Below are 16,908 nucleotides of genomic sequence, written 5' to 3' on the forward strand. Positions count from 1 at the left end.
AAAAGAACCATTCCAGCTTTTTTTTTTTTAAATCTTATCTTTAATGGAATCTTGTTACTTTTCCCAAAGCTGCTCTTACATTGCGCTACATCCAGAGAATCATACAGCTTACACATTGCATCATGATCTGTTCAAATCCAGCAGGGTTCTGACAGCAGAAATGCCTCAAATATGTAAAGGAAACAACACAATCATGTCTATTAGAGCATAGATATGTCACATGCATTCAGACATCTAGTGCCAGGTCAAGGATTCGGTCCTGATGAGTTAAATAATCTGTGCACCTGTCGTAAAGAATACAGATGAAGCTTTTTTTTTTTTTTTATACAGGCTGGTCAGAGATCACAGTCTATTTCATGGCTTTGATTATCTCTCCTGGGTTCTGAGGGTTCTGGATAGAGAGTTGCCTTATGACCTAACTAATAAATTGTGTGGCAGAGACTGTCTGTGTCTCTCACAGATTCTCTCTGATCGTGATCACTAAAACAGACACAGCTTTCATTTTTAATCCACATCCTGGCAGACACGCACAGCCGTGTTTTCCACTTTTCAATTCACTGCTGCGTCACTGTTGAGTAAAGCCTTTCAGAAATGGCCTTGATCTGCTGTGTGTCTTTAGTATAATCTGTTTCAGTTCAAATAACCAATTTAAAATTTAGACCAAAAGCAGAAAAGCCTATAACAATTGTGCTTGGGTGTTTATTCTATTATATCTGTAGTCTGTAATAGTTGAGGTCTCTCTCTCTCTCTCTCTCTCTCTCTCTCTCTCTCTCTCTCTCTCTCTCTCTCTCTCTCTCTCCCCCCCCATAAATAAATAAATAAATAACTGTTATAGTATATAATTATTTATCAGCTTTCATTTTCTCATATTTACATCAAAACATGGCACCTCTGTTAACAGACCATTTTTGGGAGCAAATGTGTATCGTCTATAAGGTTATTTTAATATTATTAGATTGATAATTCATTAATATTATTAACCGCATCCAGGCTGCGACCCACTGACATCAACGAACTGTTGAACCTTGGCTTTTTTTTTCTCCCTTCATTTTAATCCCTTCTTATTTTCCTCTTCAGGGGTGAAATGCTGCTCATTTTGTTTTGGTGTAAGATCTGATGATTGACACGGTCTAAAACGTTCACGTTCAAAATTTCTTTCCCCCCGATGAAGTCCTCTGATGTTTTGCAGTGTGTTTTGGGTTGATGTCTTCCTGCATCACGAAGCTCCTCCTAATCAGATTGGATCCATTTCTCTGTAAATTGTCAGAATACTTCTGTAAACGTCTACCATCATGAGTTACACCGTCAATAAAGATTAGTCTGTTCAAACCAAGAGCAGTGTTGGAACAAATCGCACCTGGAAACAAGAATAACCTGGCATTCACCTGTGCTAATACTTTTGCACGAGTGATCGTCTGTTGCTCAGTTAAATATCTACTTAATGGCCCGTAATCTGTGCCTTCTGGTTCAAATTTTCAAATAACACGAAGCATTTTCAGGTTGTTTATACACTCCACATAAATGTACTGTACACACACTCCGCACTCCTGTGTAAACACACCTGCCATCACAAGGAAGACGTTTTCGGTATTTTCAAAATATCAGGTATTAAAAAAAGGCAGAAAATCAAAAACAATGCCACACTTGAGTTGGACATCCATAAAATAGAACACAAGCCATGAAATTTTGAACGCTACACATTACACCTTTCCAAATCTGTTGAAATGAAGCTAATTAAACGAACAGCAAACCTTGCATTAGCCTGACCGAGGGCTTGGAAAGTGCTGCACTCATGTTCCACCTGATTAAACCCGGAGTTGAAGAGTGTGTGAGCGTGCGCACGTGTGTGTGTGTGTGTGTGTGTGGCGTGTCAAGTGTGTGCAGGTTTTGAAGTGAAAGCAGGTGGTCCATTATTGTATGGTGAAGACACACACATTGGATAAAACACTAAATGGTTTCAACCCATTTTAATGAGGTTTCTGACATCAGTTCCTACACAGCAGTGCTGCACTGTAGCCTAATTAGTGTCTAGCACGATTAATTAATTAGACACAACGTAGTACTAATACGTACTAATATTTCACTTCTCCTCACACCTCAGTCAGACTTACAGCACAGCACAAGGAAATGAGGGTGTGGTGGATTTTTTTCCTTCGTGCTGAAAATCAAATCCCTTGAGTATTTCAAACGTTTTTTTTTTTCAATATTTATCACATTTCTAAGAACAGCGGGTTCTCCGTAAAGCTCGGAATGATTGTTCTTTAGAAACCGAATGTTTTGAACGTCTCAGAAGTGACTTTTGATTTAGATTTGGCTTCATACTTCATTCTGTATCAATAAGTGATTGATTACAGTATAAAAAGCATGAATATGGTGTGTGTGTGTGTGTATGTGTGTGTGTGTGTGTGTGTGTGTGTGTGTGTGCATGTGTGTGCGCGTAAGTTCAGTCACACGTGTGAGTTGTGGATGGCTCGGCTTCTCATTTTCCAGCTCACTACTGGCAATAATGTGAAAGCTTTGGCAATCTGCCCATGTTCCACACCTCTGTATTGACCTACACACACACACACACACACACACACACACACACACACACACACACACACACACACACCACACACATTATTTACTCTTAAGCAATTACTCTTATGTGAAAATTCAAACCTATTCTGCTTAATTTTCAATTCACAGTGTAAGATCTCTTCATTTAGTATTAAAGCAATACAGTTTTAGGAAACCCTTAAAATATATCCACCAATTTGAAACGAATGACCAACAGCATGCTATAAAGTCTGTGCATTTTTCATTTTGAAATTTTTACTTTCCATTTTGAAACACGTTCATATCCGTATTCATGCATCAGGATTAACTTCATGCGAGTTCATTGGAAATCTGCAGGACTGCAGTTTTTTTGTTTAATTAAACTCATCGTTCCGTACGTTTCATTTGATTTGATTGATTTCACCCTAAAGCCTTTGTCACTTTTTCACAGTCAGTAATTCCCCTCAGCCTCGATAAGTACGAGAAATATGTGGCTCGTTGTAGTAATAGCCTTCTAATATTTTTTTAAACGTTAGTAGATATGGCCTTTAATTGTGCACATGTGGTGTTTCAGACCGGCAGCTTATTATTATGGCTGAGATCTGCTCTGTTACTTCTGAAAGACTATGCGATCTTGTGCTGCGATGGTGTGCACGCATGCGTAAGTGGTTCGCACACGTATTATATGATGAACACATGCAGATTAGATGTTGTAGTGAATGCTATCTGTGCTGGCTTTATTACACCAGTTAGTGCTTTGATTTATCTCGTTAAAGGTCTGTGTGTGTTGGTGTGTGTGTTTGTTTGCACATACATGTGTGTGTCTGTGTGTATAATCACAGTGTCGCCGCCTCTGCAGGTGCGAGTGACAGGTGAAGGGGAAGCGGGCCGTTCAATACACGGCTGTTACAATACATTGTCATTCTGGTCAAGCACACAAAGCAATTTCGTGCCATCACGGATGCATTGACGCTCTCTGTACGACTGACCGCTAAACACATGTTCTTGATTGGACTCACCATCAAGGTTAAAGCCACAGAACTTTCCGATCGCACTCAAATGTTCATAGTTGCACAGTTTGAAACGATTATAGTTTTATTTCCGTAAATGTAAAATTACGTCGACTGGCTGGGAAAATGACAGAAAGCAGATATTTGTTCCGGGACATGAAGAATTTATGCTTTAACATCGTTGTGTTGCTATTCTTTTGTACACAAGCCAGTTTTATATCATTTGCATGCTTTTGCTGTTTCTTTGGTTAGAAATGAATGCATCGGTGTGACAAAAATCTGTCAGCGGTGTGACAAAAATCTTTTTAACCTTTATTTCGGAGAGAAAAAGCTACAATAGTTCTCCATAAAGGTATCTTTGTATGTAAAAAATGATTAAAATGGCATATATCACATTGTGTAGTAAAGTTCATCATTAAGCTGATTAACATGTCAGGAGAACACACACACACACACACACACACACATATATATATATGTTTTGTGATATTGTACTCAGTGACTCGGCTATATTTGTAGAATGACTGACACAGTCATCTTAAGTCCTGTTTAGTTGTAATTAGTTTTCCAGCCGTCATTCTGTCCGCTTCCCTTCCACCAAAACCGGATGTTTGCAGCTTCTACGTACAGTGATGTGTTCACATTAGTAAATAATCCAGATATTTATCCAACATCACAGATTTCATACCGGTGCATTAGCAAATTTTTGACATTTTAATGGTCGCTTTAATCACCCTGGTGTTTTTTTTGGTCCCCCCCCCCCCCCCCAATAGCCTTTTTAGTTGAGCTATTACACAGACACAGAACATTTTTATTAAAGACTCATCATACAGTCTTGAATTTTTTGATCGCTGGAAATAGCGACGTTTTCCTACATCACCCTAGATGATTGATATCGGTTTATCGGTTTATTTTTATGAATAAACCTTCAAACATGATTACCAAAGTCAGTGCTCAGTGTTTTTTGTAAATATTCATCAAACTGGAACCTTTTTCGCATTTCCAGTGCTACAACCAGGAAGTGAATCTGATTTCTTTGGGATTATATGACACGAAGCTACACAAAATCACCGAATGATATGAAAGTGGAATGAAAAAGTCAGTATAGATTACAGGATTATTTAGATCGTATTCTCTATTTGTTTATCCTGGAATAAAACAATAAAATCACTGAATACAGCTTACTGTAGTCCTGTAGTATGTCAGTGAAATCTCAAGCTGAAAATACTGAACTATTTCATCAGCAGTCTGGAAAAGGATGTCAGCTCGGAGCATTCGCCAAGACTCAATTTGCAGCCAGGCTTTTTTTTTCTACCCCCTCTGGCCTCAATCCTCAAAAATTACCCACAGGACTGTGTCTTTTTCCCTACTTTGGTTTGTTGTCACTAGCCCTCTCTCACCTCATTCACAGTTCAACAATGGTCCAACCAGGCCCAAGTGTAGTGCGACTAAAAACAAGTCTGACCCGAGGTTAATCTCTCGTGCCCTCACTTCTGTCAACACAACCCCACCATGCCATCATGAGACCTTACATTCAAACAGGAGTGGCCTCGGTTCATGCTAGCAAGCCGGAGGACACAGGCTAACAAGTACCGAAGCAAACAATGGATAATTGGTAACTGTGTGAAAACTGAAGGTGTATATAAGGATTCAACGGTGGATCTGCTTCAGAAGCCACTACGGTTAATGTTAAGAAAAGTAGCATCTCTTAACTATGGACATTTTCGTGTTGTAAACAATGTATGTTAGCATAATCTGTAGCAAATGGTCCAGGAACTACGGCTAGGAAAGAAAGGTAATGTTTCCGACCATGATGATTAGAGGTCACCTCATTTGTGTTCTGCTCTTGCATGAAGTTTTGCATGAAGTTTCCATTGACTTCTCTTTACCAATAGTTCCTTTGCCTCCATCATGCTAGCTGTAAAGTGTTCACTTAAAATTTAAAATGAATTAGAAAAACTCTCTTAATCAATGGCGGAGAAAGATGAAGTGGTCAAGAGCTGTTGAAAGAACAGTCCAGCACATAGATCTGGCTCATCAATAGACGTCCAGATGTTGATTTAGATCAATACTAGCGAGCAAGCTGGGACACCGACGAAGGAAAAAATCACTGAGATGTCATGAGAGGAACCTTGCGAGAAGCCAGACTCAGAATCGAAACTGTGACACCAGATAGCAGGATTACTGTATAACTCTACTTTTGTTCAGCTGTGTACTGTAAAGATGAACAGATCTAAGTGCACTGGAAGGATGTTGTGATGAGTACAGGAAAGTCTTGATGATTACAGCAGCAGCTGCGCAGCATACAGATAAGAGTCTCTAGTAAAGAGTGGTTGATTCTTGTTTTAAGCATCTTGAAGGTGTCGATGTGGGACCATTCACAGCTGTAAAAGATGAGAAGCTCCAAGCATCAGGTTTATTCAGGCCGGTCTGGAGGTGAGAAGATCTACAGCAGTAGAAGTGTATCAGGATGAGGTACGTGCAACAGAAGAGGATGTGCAGTGGAGTTAGGCCTGAGGGAATCACCAGGAACAAAATGGCTCAGGTTCTGCACTAATCACTAGAAGACTTGGGCTATTAAACAAGTCCAATAACACTTTAAGGGCTGTTGCTCTGAGCAAAATTGCCAAGTTATGAACTGTGAGAAACCAGAAACCACACACCGCTTAGACATTTTAAAATTTATTGAAAAAACAATAATGCTGGAGCTAGTTAATGTTTTTATCTTGTCTCTGCAATGGAAATGCTTCAGTCCTGAATTTCACCACAGATCTCAAACAATCCCAAAGGTTTCCTATTTGTTAGCAACAAAACGAATCAGTTGATTGAAGAGTCCATTACAGGACTTCTATCCTCCCTTGTCCCATTTTGTTTGGAGGTTTTAGTGCAGACAGCTCTATTCTCCATCGACGCTAAATGAAAGTCATCACGTGTCCACTAATTTGTTGCTTGGCTGCCTTGATAAATGCAACTGAGCATCACTATCGGCTATGCACATTTGCTAACCCGTAACTGTAGGCTAATTAACGCCGCTGTGTAAGACTGTCTGAGATCAGGTTTGACGGAGTGGCTCGTGTAGTAAATCGGTCTGCTGCGCAGAGATAGCGGAGGAGGGCTGCTAAAGGCTGCTATTAGCAATGAGCTAGGCCTAGCAGTGGAGATGATGGACTGGGACTGGCATTGATTTCACAGCTCCTACACATGCAGTCACTGTGTGGGGGTATATGAGTGTGTGTTTGGATCGGAGGGCAGAGCTAAGTCATTACACTAGCAACCTTTGCATTAACAAGCTGCTGTATATCTGTATAGTTGGTGTCAGTGTGGTGACGTGAGAGTAATGAAGTCACTAACATGGATCAAAACGATCCGAACCTTTATTAGCTGATGTTTGTAATTATAAAACTTTCCACTGTGAGACAAAAAGTCTCCCATGTCATACGTTAAATGTCAAAACATTCCATATGGGGATTTTATTAAATAATCATTTTATATCATTAAATGATTTGCCATCTTATGATTAAAATGCCAAAATAAAGTATTGAGTCATTTAAGGTATTGAGTCAAAAAATGAGTCATTTAGAAGTTAACACATGACCTGCTTATTATTATTATTATTATTATTATTATTATTATTATTATTATTATTATTATTATTATTATTATTATTATTATTATAATATCTGGCAGCTTAGTTGAAATTGAAATGGTCACAATTACAGCAGTTATTTTTAAACAGCGATTATTATTCATCAGTTACTGTATTAATGACAAAAAGGACTGATTTAAGTGCAGTTTTATTAGAATATCATCCAAATAAAAAAGCTTGAAACATCAGGTGAAGAGACCCTAATTCTCTGATGGTATCTGATTTAATTACAATTTTTTACTTTTTAAAATATTTACCTTTTTTTTCTTTAACAAAGATGTCTGACATTTTGGATTGTGGTGCATCTTTGGCAAATCTGATCAACTCTTATAGCATTCTCAGGGCTTGTGCTAAGACTGTACTGTAATCAGCGCTCTACATCACCATCTAAAAGTTCACTATTCTCCCTCTCTCTCTCTAGAACATGTTTTTCTTTCTATTCTGAGATCATCGCCGTTTAGGTTTTTCAATCGTTTCGGTTTTCCCAGAGTTACGTCTCCTGATTCTAGTTTGCAGTCAACCGTGTTCATTTAAAAAAAAAAAAAAACAAGCAGGTTTGACCAAGAATGCTCAGAATGTGTGTTAGATATTTCACACACACACCAAACTTTCACCGTCCTCGGTCTGTTGGGTTTCCCATTGCACAATGGTTGCAATTTGGATTGAAATGCATGAATCCATGCATGCTCTAACGCGCACAGTCTCAATTCAGTAGCGGCGCTTCGACAAAATGATTTTGTCATGTCCAATTTAGCATAACAATTGCTCTGACTTGAGCTGCCATCGAAAACCATTATGGGATGAAGAGATAGGAGGAATGCAGGAGGGAAAGAGGACAAGGAGGAGAAGTGCTATGCATTTTCACTAGATGAAGTGTGAGCAAAAGAACTGGAAAAGTCTACTTAGCTTCTTCTCCATATGGTGAATAATTAGCGTGTCGTGGCCAGAGTCTAAAAGCGTGGAAACAACTTGCTTACATTGAATTTTTCAGTGGAAAATGAAAAACTTCCCAAATATAAAACAAAGCTAAAATAATCAGCGGGTAATTAAAAGAAAAGTAAGAAAAGTTCATATTAGACAAGCGGAGCATGACTGTAGTATTACACGCTAATTACGGAGAAGTCTCAGAAAATAAAAAAATTCCTGGTGTATGAGATACTTTGAATTTAAAACATACAACTGACCCCACCCTCTTCATATACGTGCTAGAGTTCAACTGTGACCTGAAAAGACCAACCTTACGATCTGATCTCAAGTTACTGAAGTGTTTATTCAATGCTGAAGATATCTCATCAGTCTGGGTTTGATGAGGTCAAATGTAACTGTACTGGATTAGATGACTAGCCAGTTGTGGATCTTTGTTAGCTTATGGGTAGAAACTGGTGCAGTTTTTAAATTGCGCTATGAGAGTTAATTATCGTTAGCTGTGCTGGACGCCTGGTCACCTGCAGTGACTTGGTGTTCAGGAACTTATGCTAAGTGAAACACTGAGCTCATGGCATGAATTTGCAGCCCATGATACTCAGAGTCTAGTCAATGAACTGCTGTGGATGTAACGGTGCTCCAATGGTAAGTTTAGAGTTCTCTCTAAGCCAGTGTTTAATAAAAAAGCATATAGAGTAGCTTCATTTTAAGAACATTACCTTCTCATCCAATATGTTGACACCTTTGACACAAATTGCACCAAATAAATGAGCTTATTTTGTGTTTTTATCTTCTTTATTTTTGTCCCTTAGGCAACACCAACAGTGTGTTTGCTTTGGACTACATCAGCGGATCGTTGACGGTGAACGGCCGACTGGACAGAGAGAACCCGCTGTATGCTTCAGGATTCTCGCTCACAGTCAAGGTGTGTGTTTACGTTTATAATACAGTCTCAGGACAGTCCACGCTGTCAGTTAAAACTGATTGCTAGTCAATGTTGCTAATCAGCACTGTTGATTACAAATAGCAGTACAGTAGAGAATAAAAATACTCCAGAGTCACAGAGACGTCTATATAATTAAATGACACGGTGCATATTAAAAGTCTCATTCTCACACCCTGAAGTGTTTACAAGGGTAATGCACAGCATCTTCATATGGACAGGGACATGATGGAAATGTTCTCAGTACTGATGTTAATGGTTAGCAAATTGCAGGAATAATAAAGTGTGTTGTGCCTAAAGAGTAGTTTATAAATGTCCACTTAGTGTAAGTCATTTTGAACAGTTACGTATGAATGAGATTCAGATCTATTAAGAGCACTCAGAGCATCAGATGCTGAGCTGTGTGTGTGTGTGTGTGTGTGTGTGTGTGTGTGTGTGTGTGTGTGTGTGTGTGTGTGTGTGTGTGTGTGAGACAGAGAGGGAGAGAGAGAGAGAGTGTGTGTAAGAATCTTGTTCACAATTTATCACTGTATCCTCCTGACAGTCACTTGCCCAAAGGCTGAATGAAGCATATGTGTGTGTGTGTGTGTGTGTGTGTGTGTGTGTGTGTGTGTGTGTGTGTGTCTGTGTCTGTGTCTGTGTGTCTGTGTCAAAACAGTCACAACTCTTGTAGGCCTCGGGGTCTGTGGATTCTCTCACTCTCTCGGACTTGTCTTTCAGTGACTTTTAAAGAAGTTTAAAACTAAGTAATTTAGCAAATTAACACCAAGCTGCAGACGGTCATGAACCCCCCACGAACACCCCAAGAGCCCTAAATGAAACCCCCCATGAACACCCCATGAAACCTAAATGTAACCCCCGATGAGCACCCCAAGAACCATAAATGAAAGGTCCCATGAACACCCTAAGAACCCTAAATGTAACCCCCATGAACACCCCACGAAACCTAAATGAAACCTCCCATGAACACCCTAAGAACCCTAAATGTAACCCCCATGAACACCCCACGAAACCTAAATGAAACCTCCAATGAACACCCCAAGAACCCTAAATGTATCCCCAGATGAACACCCATGATCACCTCATGTACCCCCTTGAACCCTAAATGAAACTCCCCATGAACCCATATGAATCCTAAAAGAAACTCCTAAAGAACACCCCAAGAACCCTAAATGAATCTCCCTATGAACCCCCATGAAGTCCCCCCACCCCATGAACCCTTCATGAACCCCATGAGCCCTAAATGAAAGCCTCCATAAACCCCCATGAACCCCCCCTTTTCCCCCCTTATGATCTCTAAATGAAACCCCCCATGAACCCTAAATAAAACTCCCCAAGAACCACCCCATGAAACCCCCTATGACTCCCCCATGTACCCCATGAACGCTAATTGAAACCCCCATGATCCCTTCATATACCCCCATGAAATCTAAATGAAACCACCCATGAACCCCCTATGAACCATCCCATAAACCCTAAATGAAACCACCCATGAACCCCCTATGAACCATCCCATAAACCCTAAATGAAACCACCCATGCACCCTCTTCATGAACCCACTCCATGACCCCCCCCCCATGCATCTGTTCAGTTCTACAGAGCTGAATATAGGATAAAAGGCTGTATTTATGTCTCCTCCACAACCTGAGCAGATTTTGAGATTTTTTAAGCATTTTGTTACTTGTCTTATTTATAGGCTCTTAACAGTGCAGTTATTAGAGGCATATGCTGTGGCCATATGGTGTTTTTATCCTGCTCTACTCAGACATTTCATCATTTGTTGTCTTAAAGCTAACAGAATTTAGTCACAGCCTTTTTATAGAGAAAATAAATATGCTGTGTGTTTTTAAAACTTTGTTTTAGAAATTCTTGTTATATAATTGTTTTAGAAGTGCTCAGAGCTTATTGTTGGTCTTCTGGGAATGTTCATGGTGGTACCTTCGGTGGTTCTCTGGATGTAAATGTAAATACGTTTACATCTCTTCCTGTGCAGAGATTTAGACTGATGGCATTCTCAGACCGTGACCTGGTGACCTGCAATCGATGTATTCATTCATACAGACTTAAAAGATCTTCTGTAAGTCGCTCTGGAGAAGGACGTCTACCAAATGACGTCAATCTAAATATTAATAGCGTCATGTCTTTTCCCACACTTTAACAGTCCAGTGTTGGTGAGCTGTGGTTAGTGGTAGAGTGGTATATTTATATGTGGTTTGAACAGTTATGTCTGTAAATGTTTACATTGTAAATATCAATTTTCTCATCTTTAAAATGGTATTTGTAAGAATGTTTATATTTCATTCCATCTCAGCCACTACAACAATCCAGACATGAGATACCTCTGTAAATAGCACGTGCTTTAATAACCCAACGCATAATGTGCGATTTGACACTCGACACTCGACCGATTGTGAATTCCACCACACTCTCCCAGCGACGTCTGTCTTCTTAATTAAAATCAATGATCTTGCCAATGTGCTAGCGAACACACTCTCCAAAAACATATTCATAAGTTATAGATTTTCTTCCACTTCTTTTCTTGCCTCATGTGCATTGCCTCATTCGCGCTCTTTTTTCCCCCTCCAGCCGCTCTCGTTGGTGCAGATATTGATTTTGAGCGCAAAGGTAATAAAACTAATTTCTCAACTTCACAAAACAGGGATGGTGCACGTGGTGCTCCACTCCAGGTCAGCACACTCATAAGGAATTAGGAATTAGAAAAAAAGGTTAAACGTAGAGGTTCTACGATTACAAGCTCGGTCTAACCTCTCCTCAAATTACCCCGTCCCTCCCTCGCTCAGCTAATACAGCGTATTCCTTTTTCATTATATCCCCTCAGCACCGAGAAGGAAAAGAGAACACGTGCGAGTAATTGTTTTCCCGCCACCGCCACTCGATTGCGCTCTCTCATTCGATCTCATTGCATTTGTGTGTTTCTCTGCATTGGCCCTTGTTTAACCCCACTTATCTTTTTCTGTCTCTGCTTATCTAATATAAGGACCATGAGGCTGAGATTGAGGAGCGACCTTTCATGCACCGCCGTGATCGATCCATCCTTTCGTTCTGTCGCTCACTCACTCACTCACTTTGTATCACTGTAGGCCACATTAAAAAGACGTATTGTTTCCGATATTGTTGTGCTGACTAGCTCGGAAATGCGAGCAACACAAAACAGTCTGTTGATGTACGATGACTTGCAATGATGAATCTAAATCACTTTCAGTCTGAGCGTTTACGTTTAATCATTCGTTAGACACTTTTTAGTGAACTGAACTTGTGCTTAGAGGCTAAGAGCATGTTTAGATATGCAGAATTAATCTGAGGCCCTGGTCTTATTTATCAAAAGGTCTTTAATCCAGTACACCGGCGGAAAGGAAATCGACTTATCGGACATTTTCAATCAGTATAAACAAATGAATTCTTTTATCACCACAAGTTGGCTTTCAGTATAAGATGTTTGTTTTTATCTTACACAGAACTTTAGTTGTTGAAGATAACACCTTCATATTTTAGATGAAAAAGCACTCGGGGCATCTCAAAGAGCAGAAATGGGTTGATATTACCATGTACTTTGAAGATAGAAGCATCTTTGGGGGAAAAAACACAAACTAAACAAACTTTTCTAAGAATAATATATCACCCAATCGTTGTTTAGAAAATAAAAACAGAAAAAGTTTTTAAAAAGTGTTTACTTTTCATATGAGCTTTGTATTAACCATCACTGTGCAGTGAGACATGACCAAGACATTCAATCCTGAACATGGACACAACCAAACAGGAGCAAATTTTTAAAAATAAATAAATAAATTTTGTCCTTTTGAAAAAAAATGTAACAAAAAATCCCAAGAGCATAAAAAAATTGTTGTGACCTCATGAGGATTCAATTTATGAGCCAGAGAGAAGTCAAACGCAATTAATCTCTGATTGGTGAGTGTCATTCGTGTCCATCGTGTCCCTCGTGTACAGCCTTGATAAACAGAACCATAGCACAAAATTTATAACACGCACAAAACCTGTTTGTGTCTAGAAAAAAAACGTGTTTAGAAACATACGTTTTTTCCCGTCCACGTGAAAATAGTTAAGACAGGCTTTTGACATTTCTACAAGTTTGAGGATGTTACAAAAATAAAACCTTCAGGGCTGAGGGTTCGATTCTTGTGTCCGCCGTGTGGAGATTGCATGTTCTCCCTGTTCCTCAGGGTTTCATCCGGATTTCTGGTCTCTTGTTCCTCCAGTTGTAGGCTGATTGGCATCTGTAAATTCTCTGTGATATGTGAATGTGTGTATGAGATTGTGCCATGATAGGCTGGCATCCTGTCCCTTGTGTACCACACCATGATTTGTGCCCCAAGTCTCATGAAGTAGGCTCCAGGCTCTCTGTGACCAAGCAGGACAAGCTGAGTTCAAAATAACCAATTAACTATAATCCATGACTTTCCCCGAGAGCTGATCTGGCAGCTCAGCGGTTAAGGTGTTGGGAAGGTTGAGAGATCGGTGCCTTAATCCTCAACTGCTCAGTTGTATAAATGAGATAAATGTCAGTTTCTCTTGATATGAATGTCTGCCTAATGCTGTGGATGTAAACGTGATCTCTACAGGCTTGGAACATTTTTTTTTTTTTACTGCAGATTGATTTCAGTGAAAACAAACCTCAGCTCTGACTTACCTCAGTCACAGGAAGTGAACCAAACAGGACACATAGACTGCATTTGATCTCTTTTTTACATTTTTAACCGAGTAAACAAACTACAAACAGAATAAAGAACGGTAAGAAGGATTAACGAGCCTGACACGTCGGCGCCAACACGGGAAAGGAACGGGCTTTTGAATATTGCAGAGTTACAAGTGTAGTGCGAGCTGCTTCATGCCGCTGAATGAAGACTGAATGTTTGTGCTAAAGTTATATAGAGTCCTTAATTAGCTGGAAATGTGCTGTGGGTGTTGAATTCCAGCGAGACGGAGTGCTGTGAGGGCGGAGCTCCTCCTGATGCATGCTGGGAGTTGGATTTCATTACATACTGTATTAGCTAAACTGACATGCAAAGTCTATAATTAGTGCCAGAGGAGAGACAATACAATATGTATTCTTAAACCCTTAAAACCTCTCTGTAGATACATAATATCTGTCATAATATCTGTTGTACATTTCATAGATGTTTATTTATCAAAAAAAACTTTCTTTATTGCAGTATCGTTTTTTCCCCCCCGTAAGCGTAACTCTGACTTTTAACCTAATTGTCTGTCTTTTCCCGATCCCACTGTATTTGTGTGTGTAGGGGACAGAGCTGAATGACGACCGTACGCCCTCCTCGGCGACCGTCCTCACAACCTTCACCATCCTGCTCATTGATAAGAACGATAACGCACCCAAGTTTAACAGCTCTGAGTACCGGGTGCGCATCACCGAGCTGGTCCAAGTGGGGTTTGCCTTGCCGCTGTCTATACAGGTGGAGGACAAGGACGAGGTGAGACTACAGCAAAAATATTTCCATTATAATAATAATAATAATAATAATTCTATATTTTTACTAATAATTTCATATTTTCTGTATATTATGAGCCCCATATAGCTCTTTATAACAGGGCACCTAAAGGGTATTTCATAACACACTCAATGTAACGTGTAACGTAAATTACCATTAAAAGACATAAAAGCAAGTACTGGTGCTTTTCAAATTTTTTTTTTAAATTCTGCTTTTTATCCCAGCAAGCATCTGTCAGTAATTAACCTCATCTGGCGTCTGAAACTTTCGGAGGTAGTTATCGCAGCATTTAAAGTTTGCTGTGAAGATACGCTGCTGGCTGGTAACAAGCTATTGATCAAGCAGGACGCACCTTTCCAATTACTGAGCTTTCTCTTGCATAGCAGGAGCCCGTTACACAAGACAGCCTTCTAACGCGCTGCATGGGCTCTTTTTTAACCATAAGTTTATTCAAGAGCGACAGGGATATGTATCTTAAATTTATAAGTATGTAAGTCGAAGGGACGTTCTTGAGTTAGTAGAAGTCCAGGATCTCAAACCCTGTGAAAAAAAAAATGAAAAGAAATATCTAGTGTATGCTTAGTGTATTTTTAATGAATAGTATAGCGATGTGTAATTATCACAGGATAAAGCTGTCATTTAAAAGTCAATGGCATTCTTTCACTTTTCACTCTTTTTCTTTCTTTTTCTTTCTTTCTTCTTTCTTTCTTTTGGTTCTCCAGAGGTGCTGGTATATTACATACAGTTTCAGAGTTTTGTAGTACAGTCCTGTTATTTGTGTAGTGTCTGCTGTGGAGTCCACACACACACACACACACACACACACACACACACACACACACACACACACACACACACACACACACACACACACACACACACACACACACACACACACACACACACACACACACACACACACAAACAGAACAGTATTCAAAATTGACCTCTTTAGTCCTACATCAAGTTTCTGTCACTTCCCATTAGTCATATCTAGTCAAGTACACACACACACACACACACACACACACACACACACACACACACACACACACACACACACACAAATTTGCAGAAGCATATATAGACACCCACACACACATACCACCACTCCAGCAGAGCGGCACTTGGCACACATTGGACTCTGCAGCAATTTAATTTGCTCCAGAGAAGATGGGACAGAGCGTCAAATTATAGCTAACGAGCAGAATCAATCAGAGAAGGACAGAGATAAGCGCAGAGCTAGTCAACTCTGATTGATTCTCGCCTCGACCGCCCAGGATGGGACCTGACAGATAAAGATAGAGAGGCAGAATGGGGCGGTAGGTTAGGTAGGTAGGTGAGGGGGTAGGATAGGGTTTAAAAAAGCCTAGGATTAGATATCGGCGGGTAAAAAAGTACAACATGGAGAGGAAAAATGGATCAGAACCAGAGAGAGAGAGAGAGAGAGAGAGAGAGAGAGAGAGAGAGAGAGAGAGAGAGAGAGAGAGAGTCTAGACAAATATTGAATTAGAATGTGTGAGATAAAGTAGAGGAAGCATGAGGGATGGACCGGATAAGTGAGGAGATTCAGGCTGGAATAAAGCGAACCGCAAATATGATGGACTGAGAAAAATGAATCACAAAGAGAGACAAAGAGATGAGCTGGCCAAAATAAAAAAAAAAGATTGAGGGATTGTGGTTAAAGGATGAATAGGATGAGTGCAGAAAGGAAGGTCAGGCAGAATGAAGAAGGCAGCTGTGATATGAGAGAGAGAGAGAGAGAGAGAGAGAGAGAGAGAGAGAGAGAGAGAGAGAGAGAGAGAGAGAGAGAGAGAGAGAGAGAGAGAGAGAGAGAGAGAGAGAGAGAAGGAGACAGACTATGGTAGCTATGTTTAGTTTGGTGTGTACCTGTGTGTGTGTGTATTACTTTGAGTTTGGTGTGTACCTGAGTTTGTGTATTACTTTGAGTTTGGTGTGTACCTGAGTGTGTGTGTGTGTGTGTGTGTGTGTGTGTGTATTACTTTGAGTTTGGTGTGTACCTGAGTGTGTGTGTGTGTGTGTGTGTGGGTGTGTGTGTGTGTGTGTGTGTGTGTTGGTGGTGTGTGTTGAGTGTGGTGTGAGTGTGTGTGAGTGGTGGTGCTGAGTGTGTGTGGAGAGAGAGAGAGAGAGAGAGAGAGAGAGAGAGAAAAGGGTTAAAGGATAGACAGGATAAGTGGAGAAAGAGAGATACTCAACATGAAGGGAGCAAAAGGAATGATGGGGTGAACACAAAGAAGTAAAATGGACCAGAAAGAGCGAGAAGAGAGAGCAGGCAGGGGAAAGGTGGCGAGAGAATAAAAAAAGAATTTTGGAGTGGCAGGTAAACCAGTGCAAGAGTAA

General features: G+C 40.1%; 1 protein-coding gene across 7 annotated transcripts in view; it reads left to right on the forward strand.

Annotated features, from left to right (window-relative positions):
• Positions 1 to 16,908, forward strand: part of cdh23 (cadherin-related 23) — a 188,305-nt gene that overhangs the window by 88,700 nt on the left and 82,697 nt on the right. For all 7 annotated transcript variants that reach the window (XR_007140498.1, XR_007140499.1, XM_047813036.1 and 4 more), the window contains 2 exons: positions 8,934 to 9,046; positions 14,341 to 14,529. Coding sequence is in view for 5 of the 7 variants with exons in the window: in XM_047813036.1 (XP_047668992.1) it covers positions 8,934 to 9,046; positions 14,341 to 14,529 (302 nt within the window). In the remaining 2 variants the exon portion in view is untranslated. The remainder of the gene's footprint in view (positions 1 to 8,933; positions 9,047 to 14,340; positions 14,530 to 16,908) is intronic.

Source organism: Tachysurus fulvidraco, chromosome 4, assembly GCF_022655615.1.
Source record: "Tachysurus fulvidraco isolate hzauxx_2018 chromosome 4, HZAU_PFXX_2.0, whole genome shotgun sequence".
Lineage (NCBI taxonomy): Eukaryota > Metazoa > Chordata > Actinopteri > Siluriformes > Bagridae > Tachysurus > Tachysurus fulvidraco.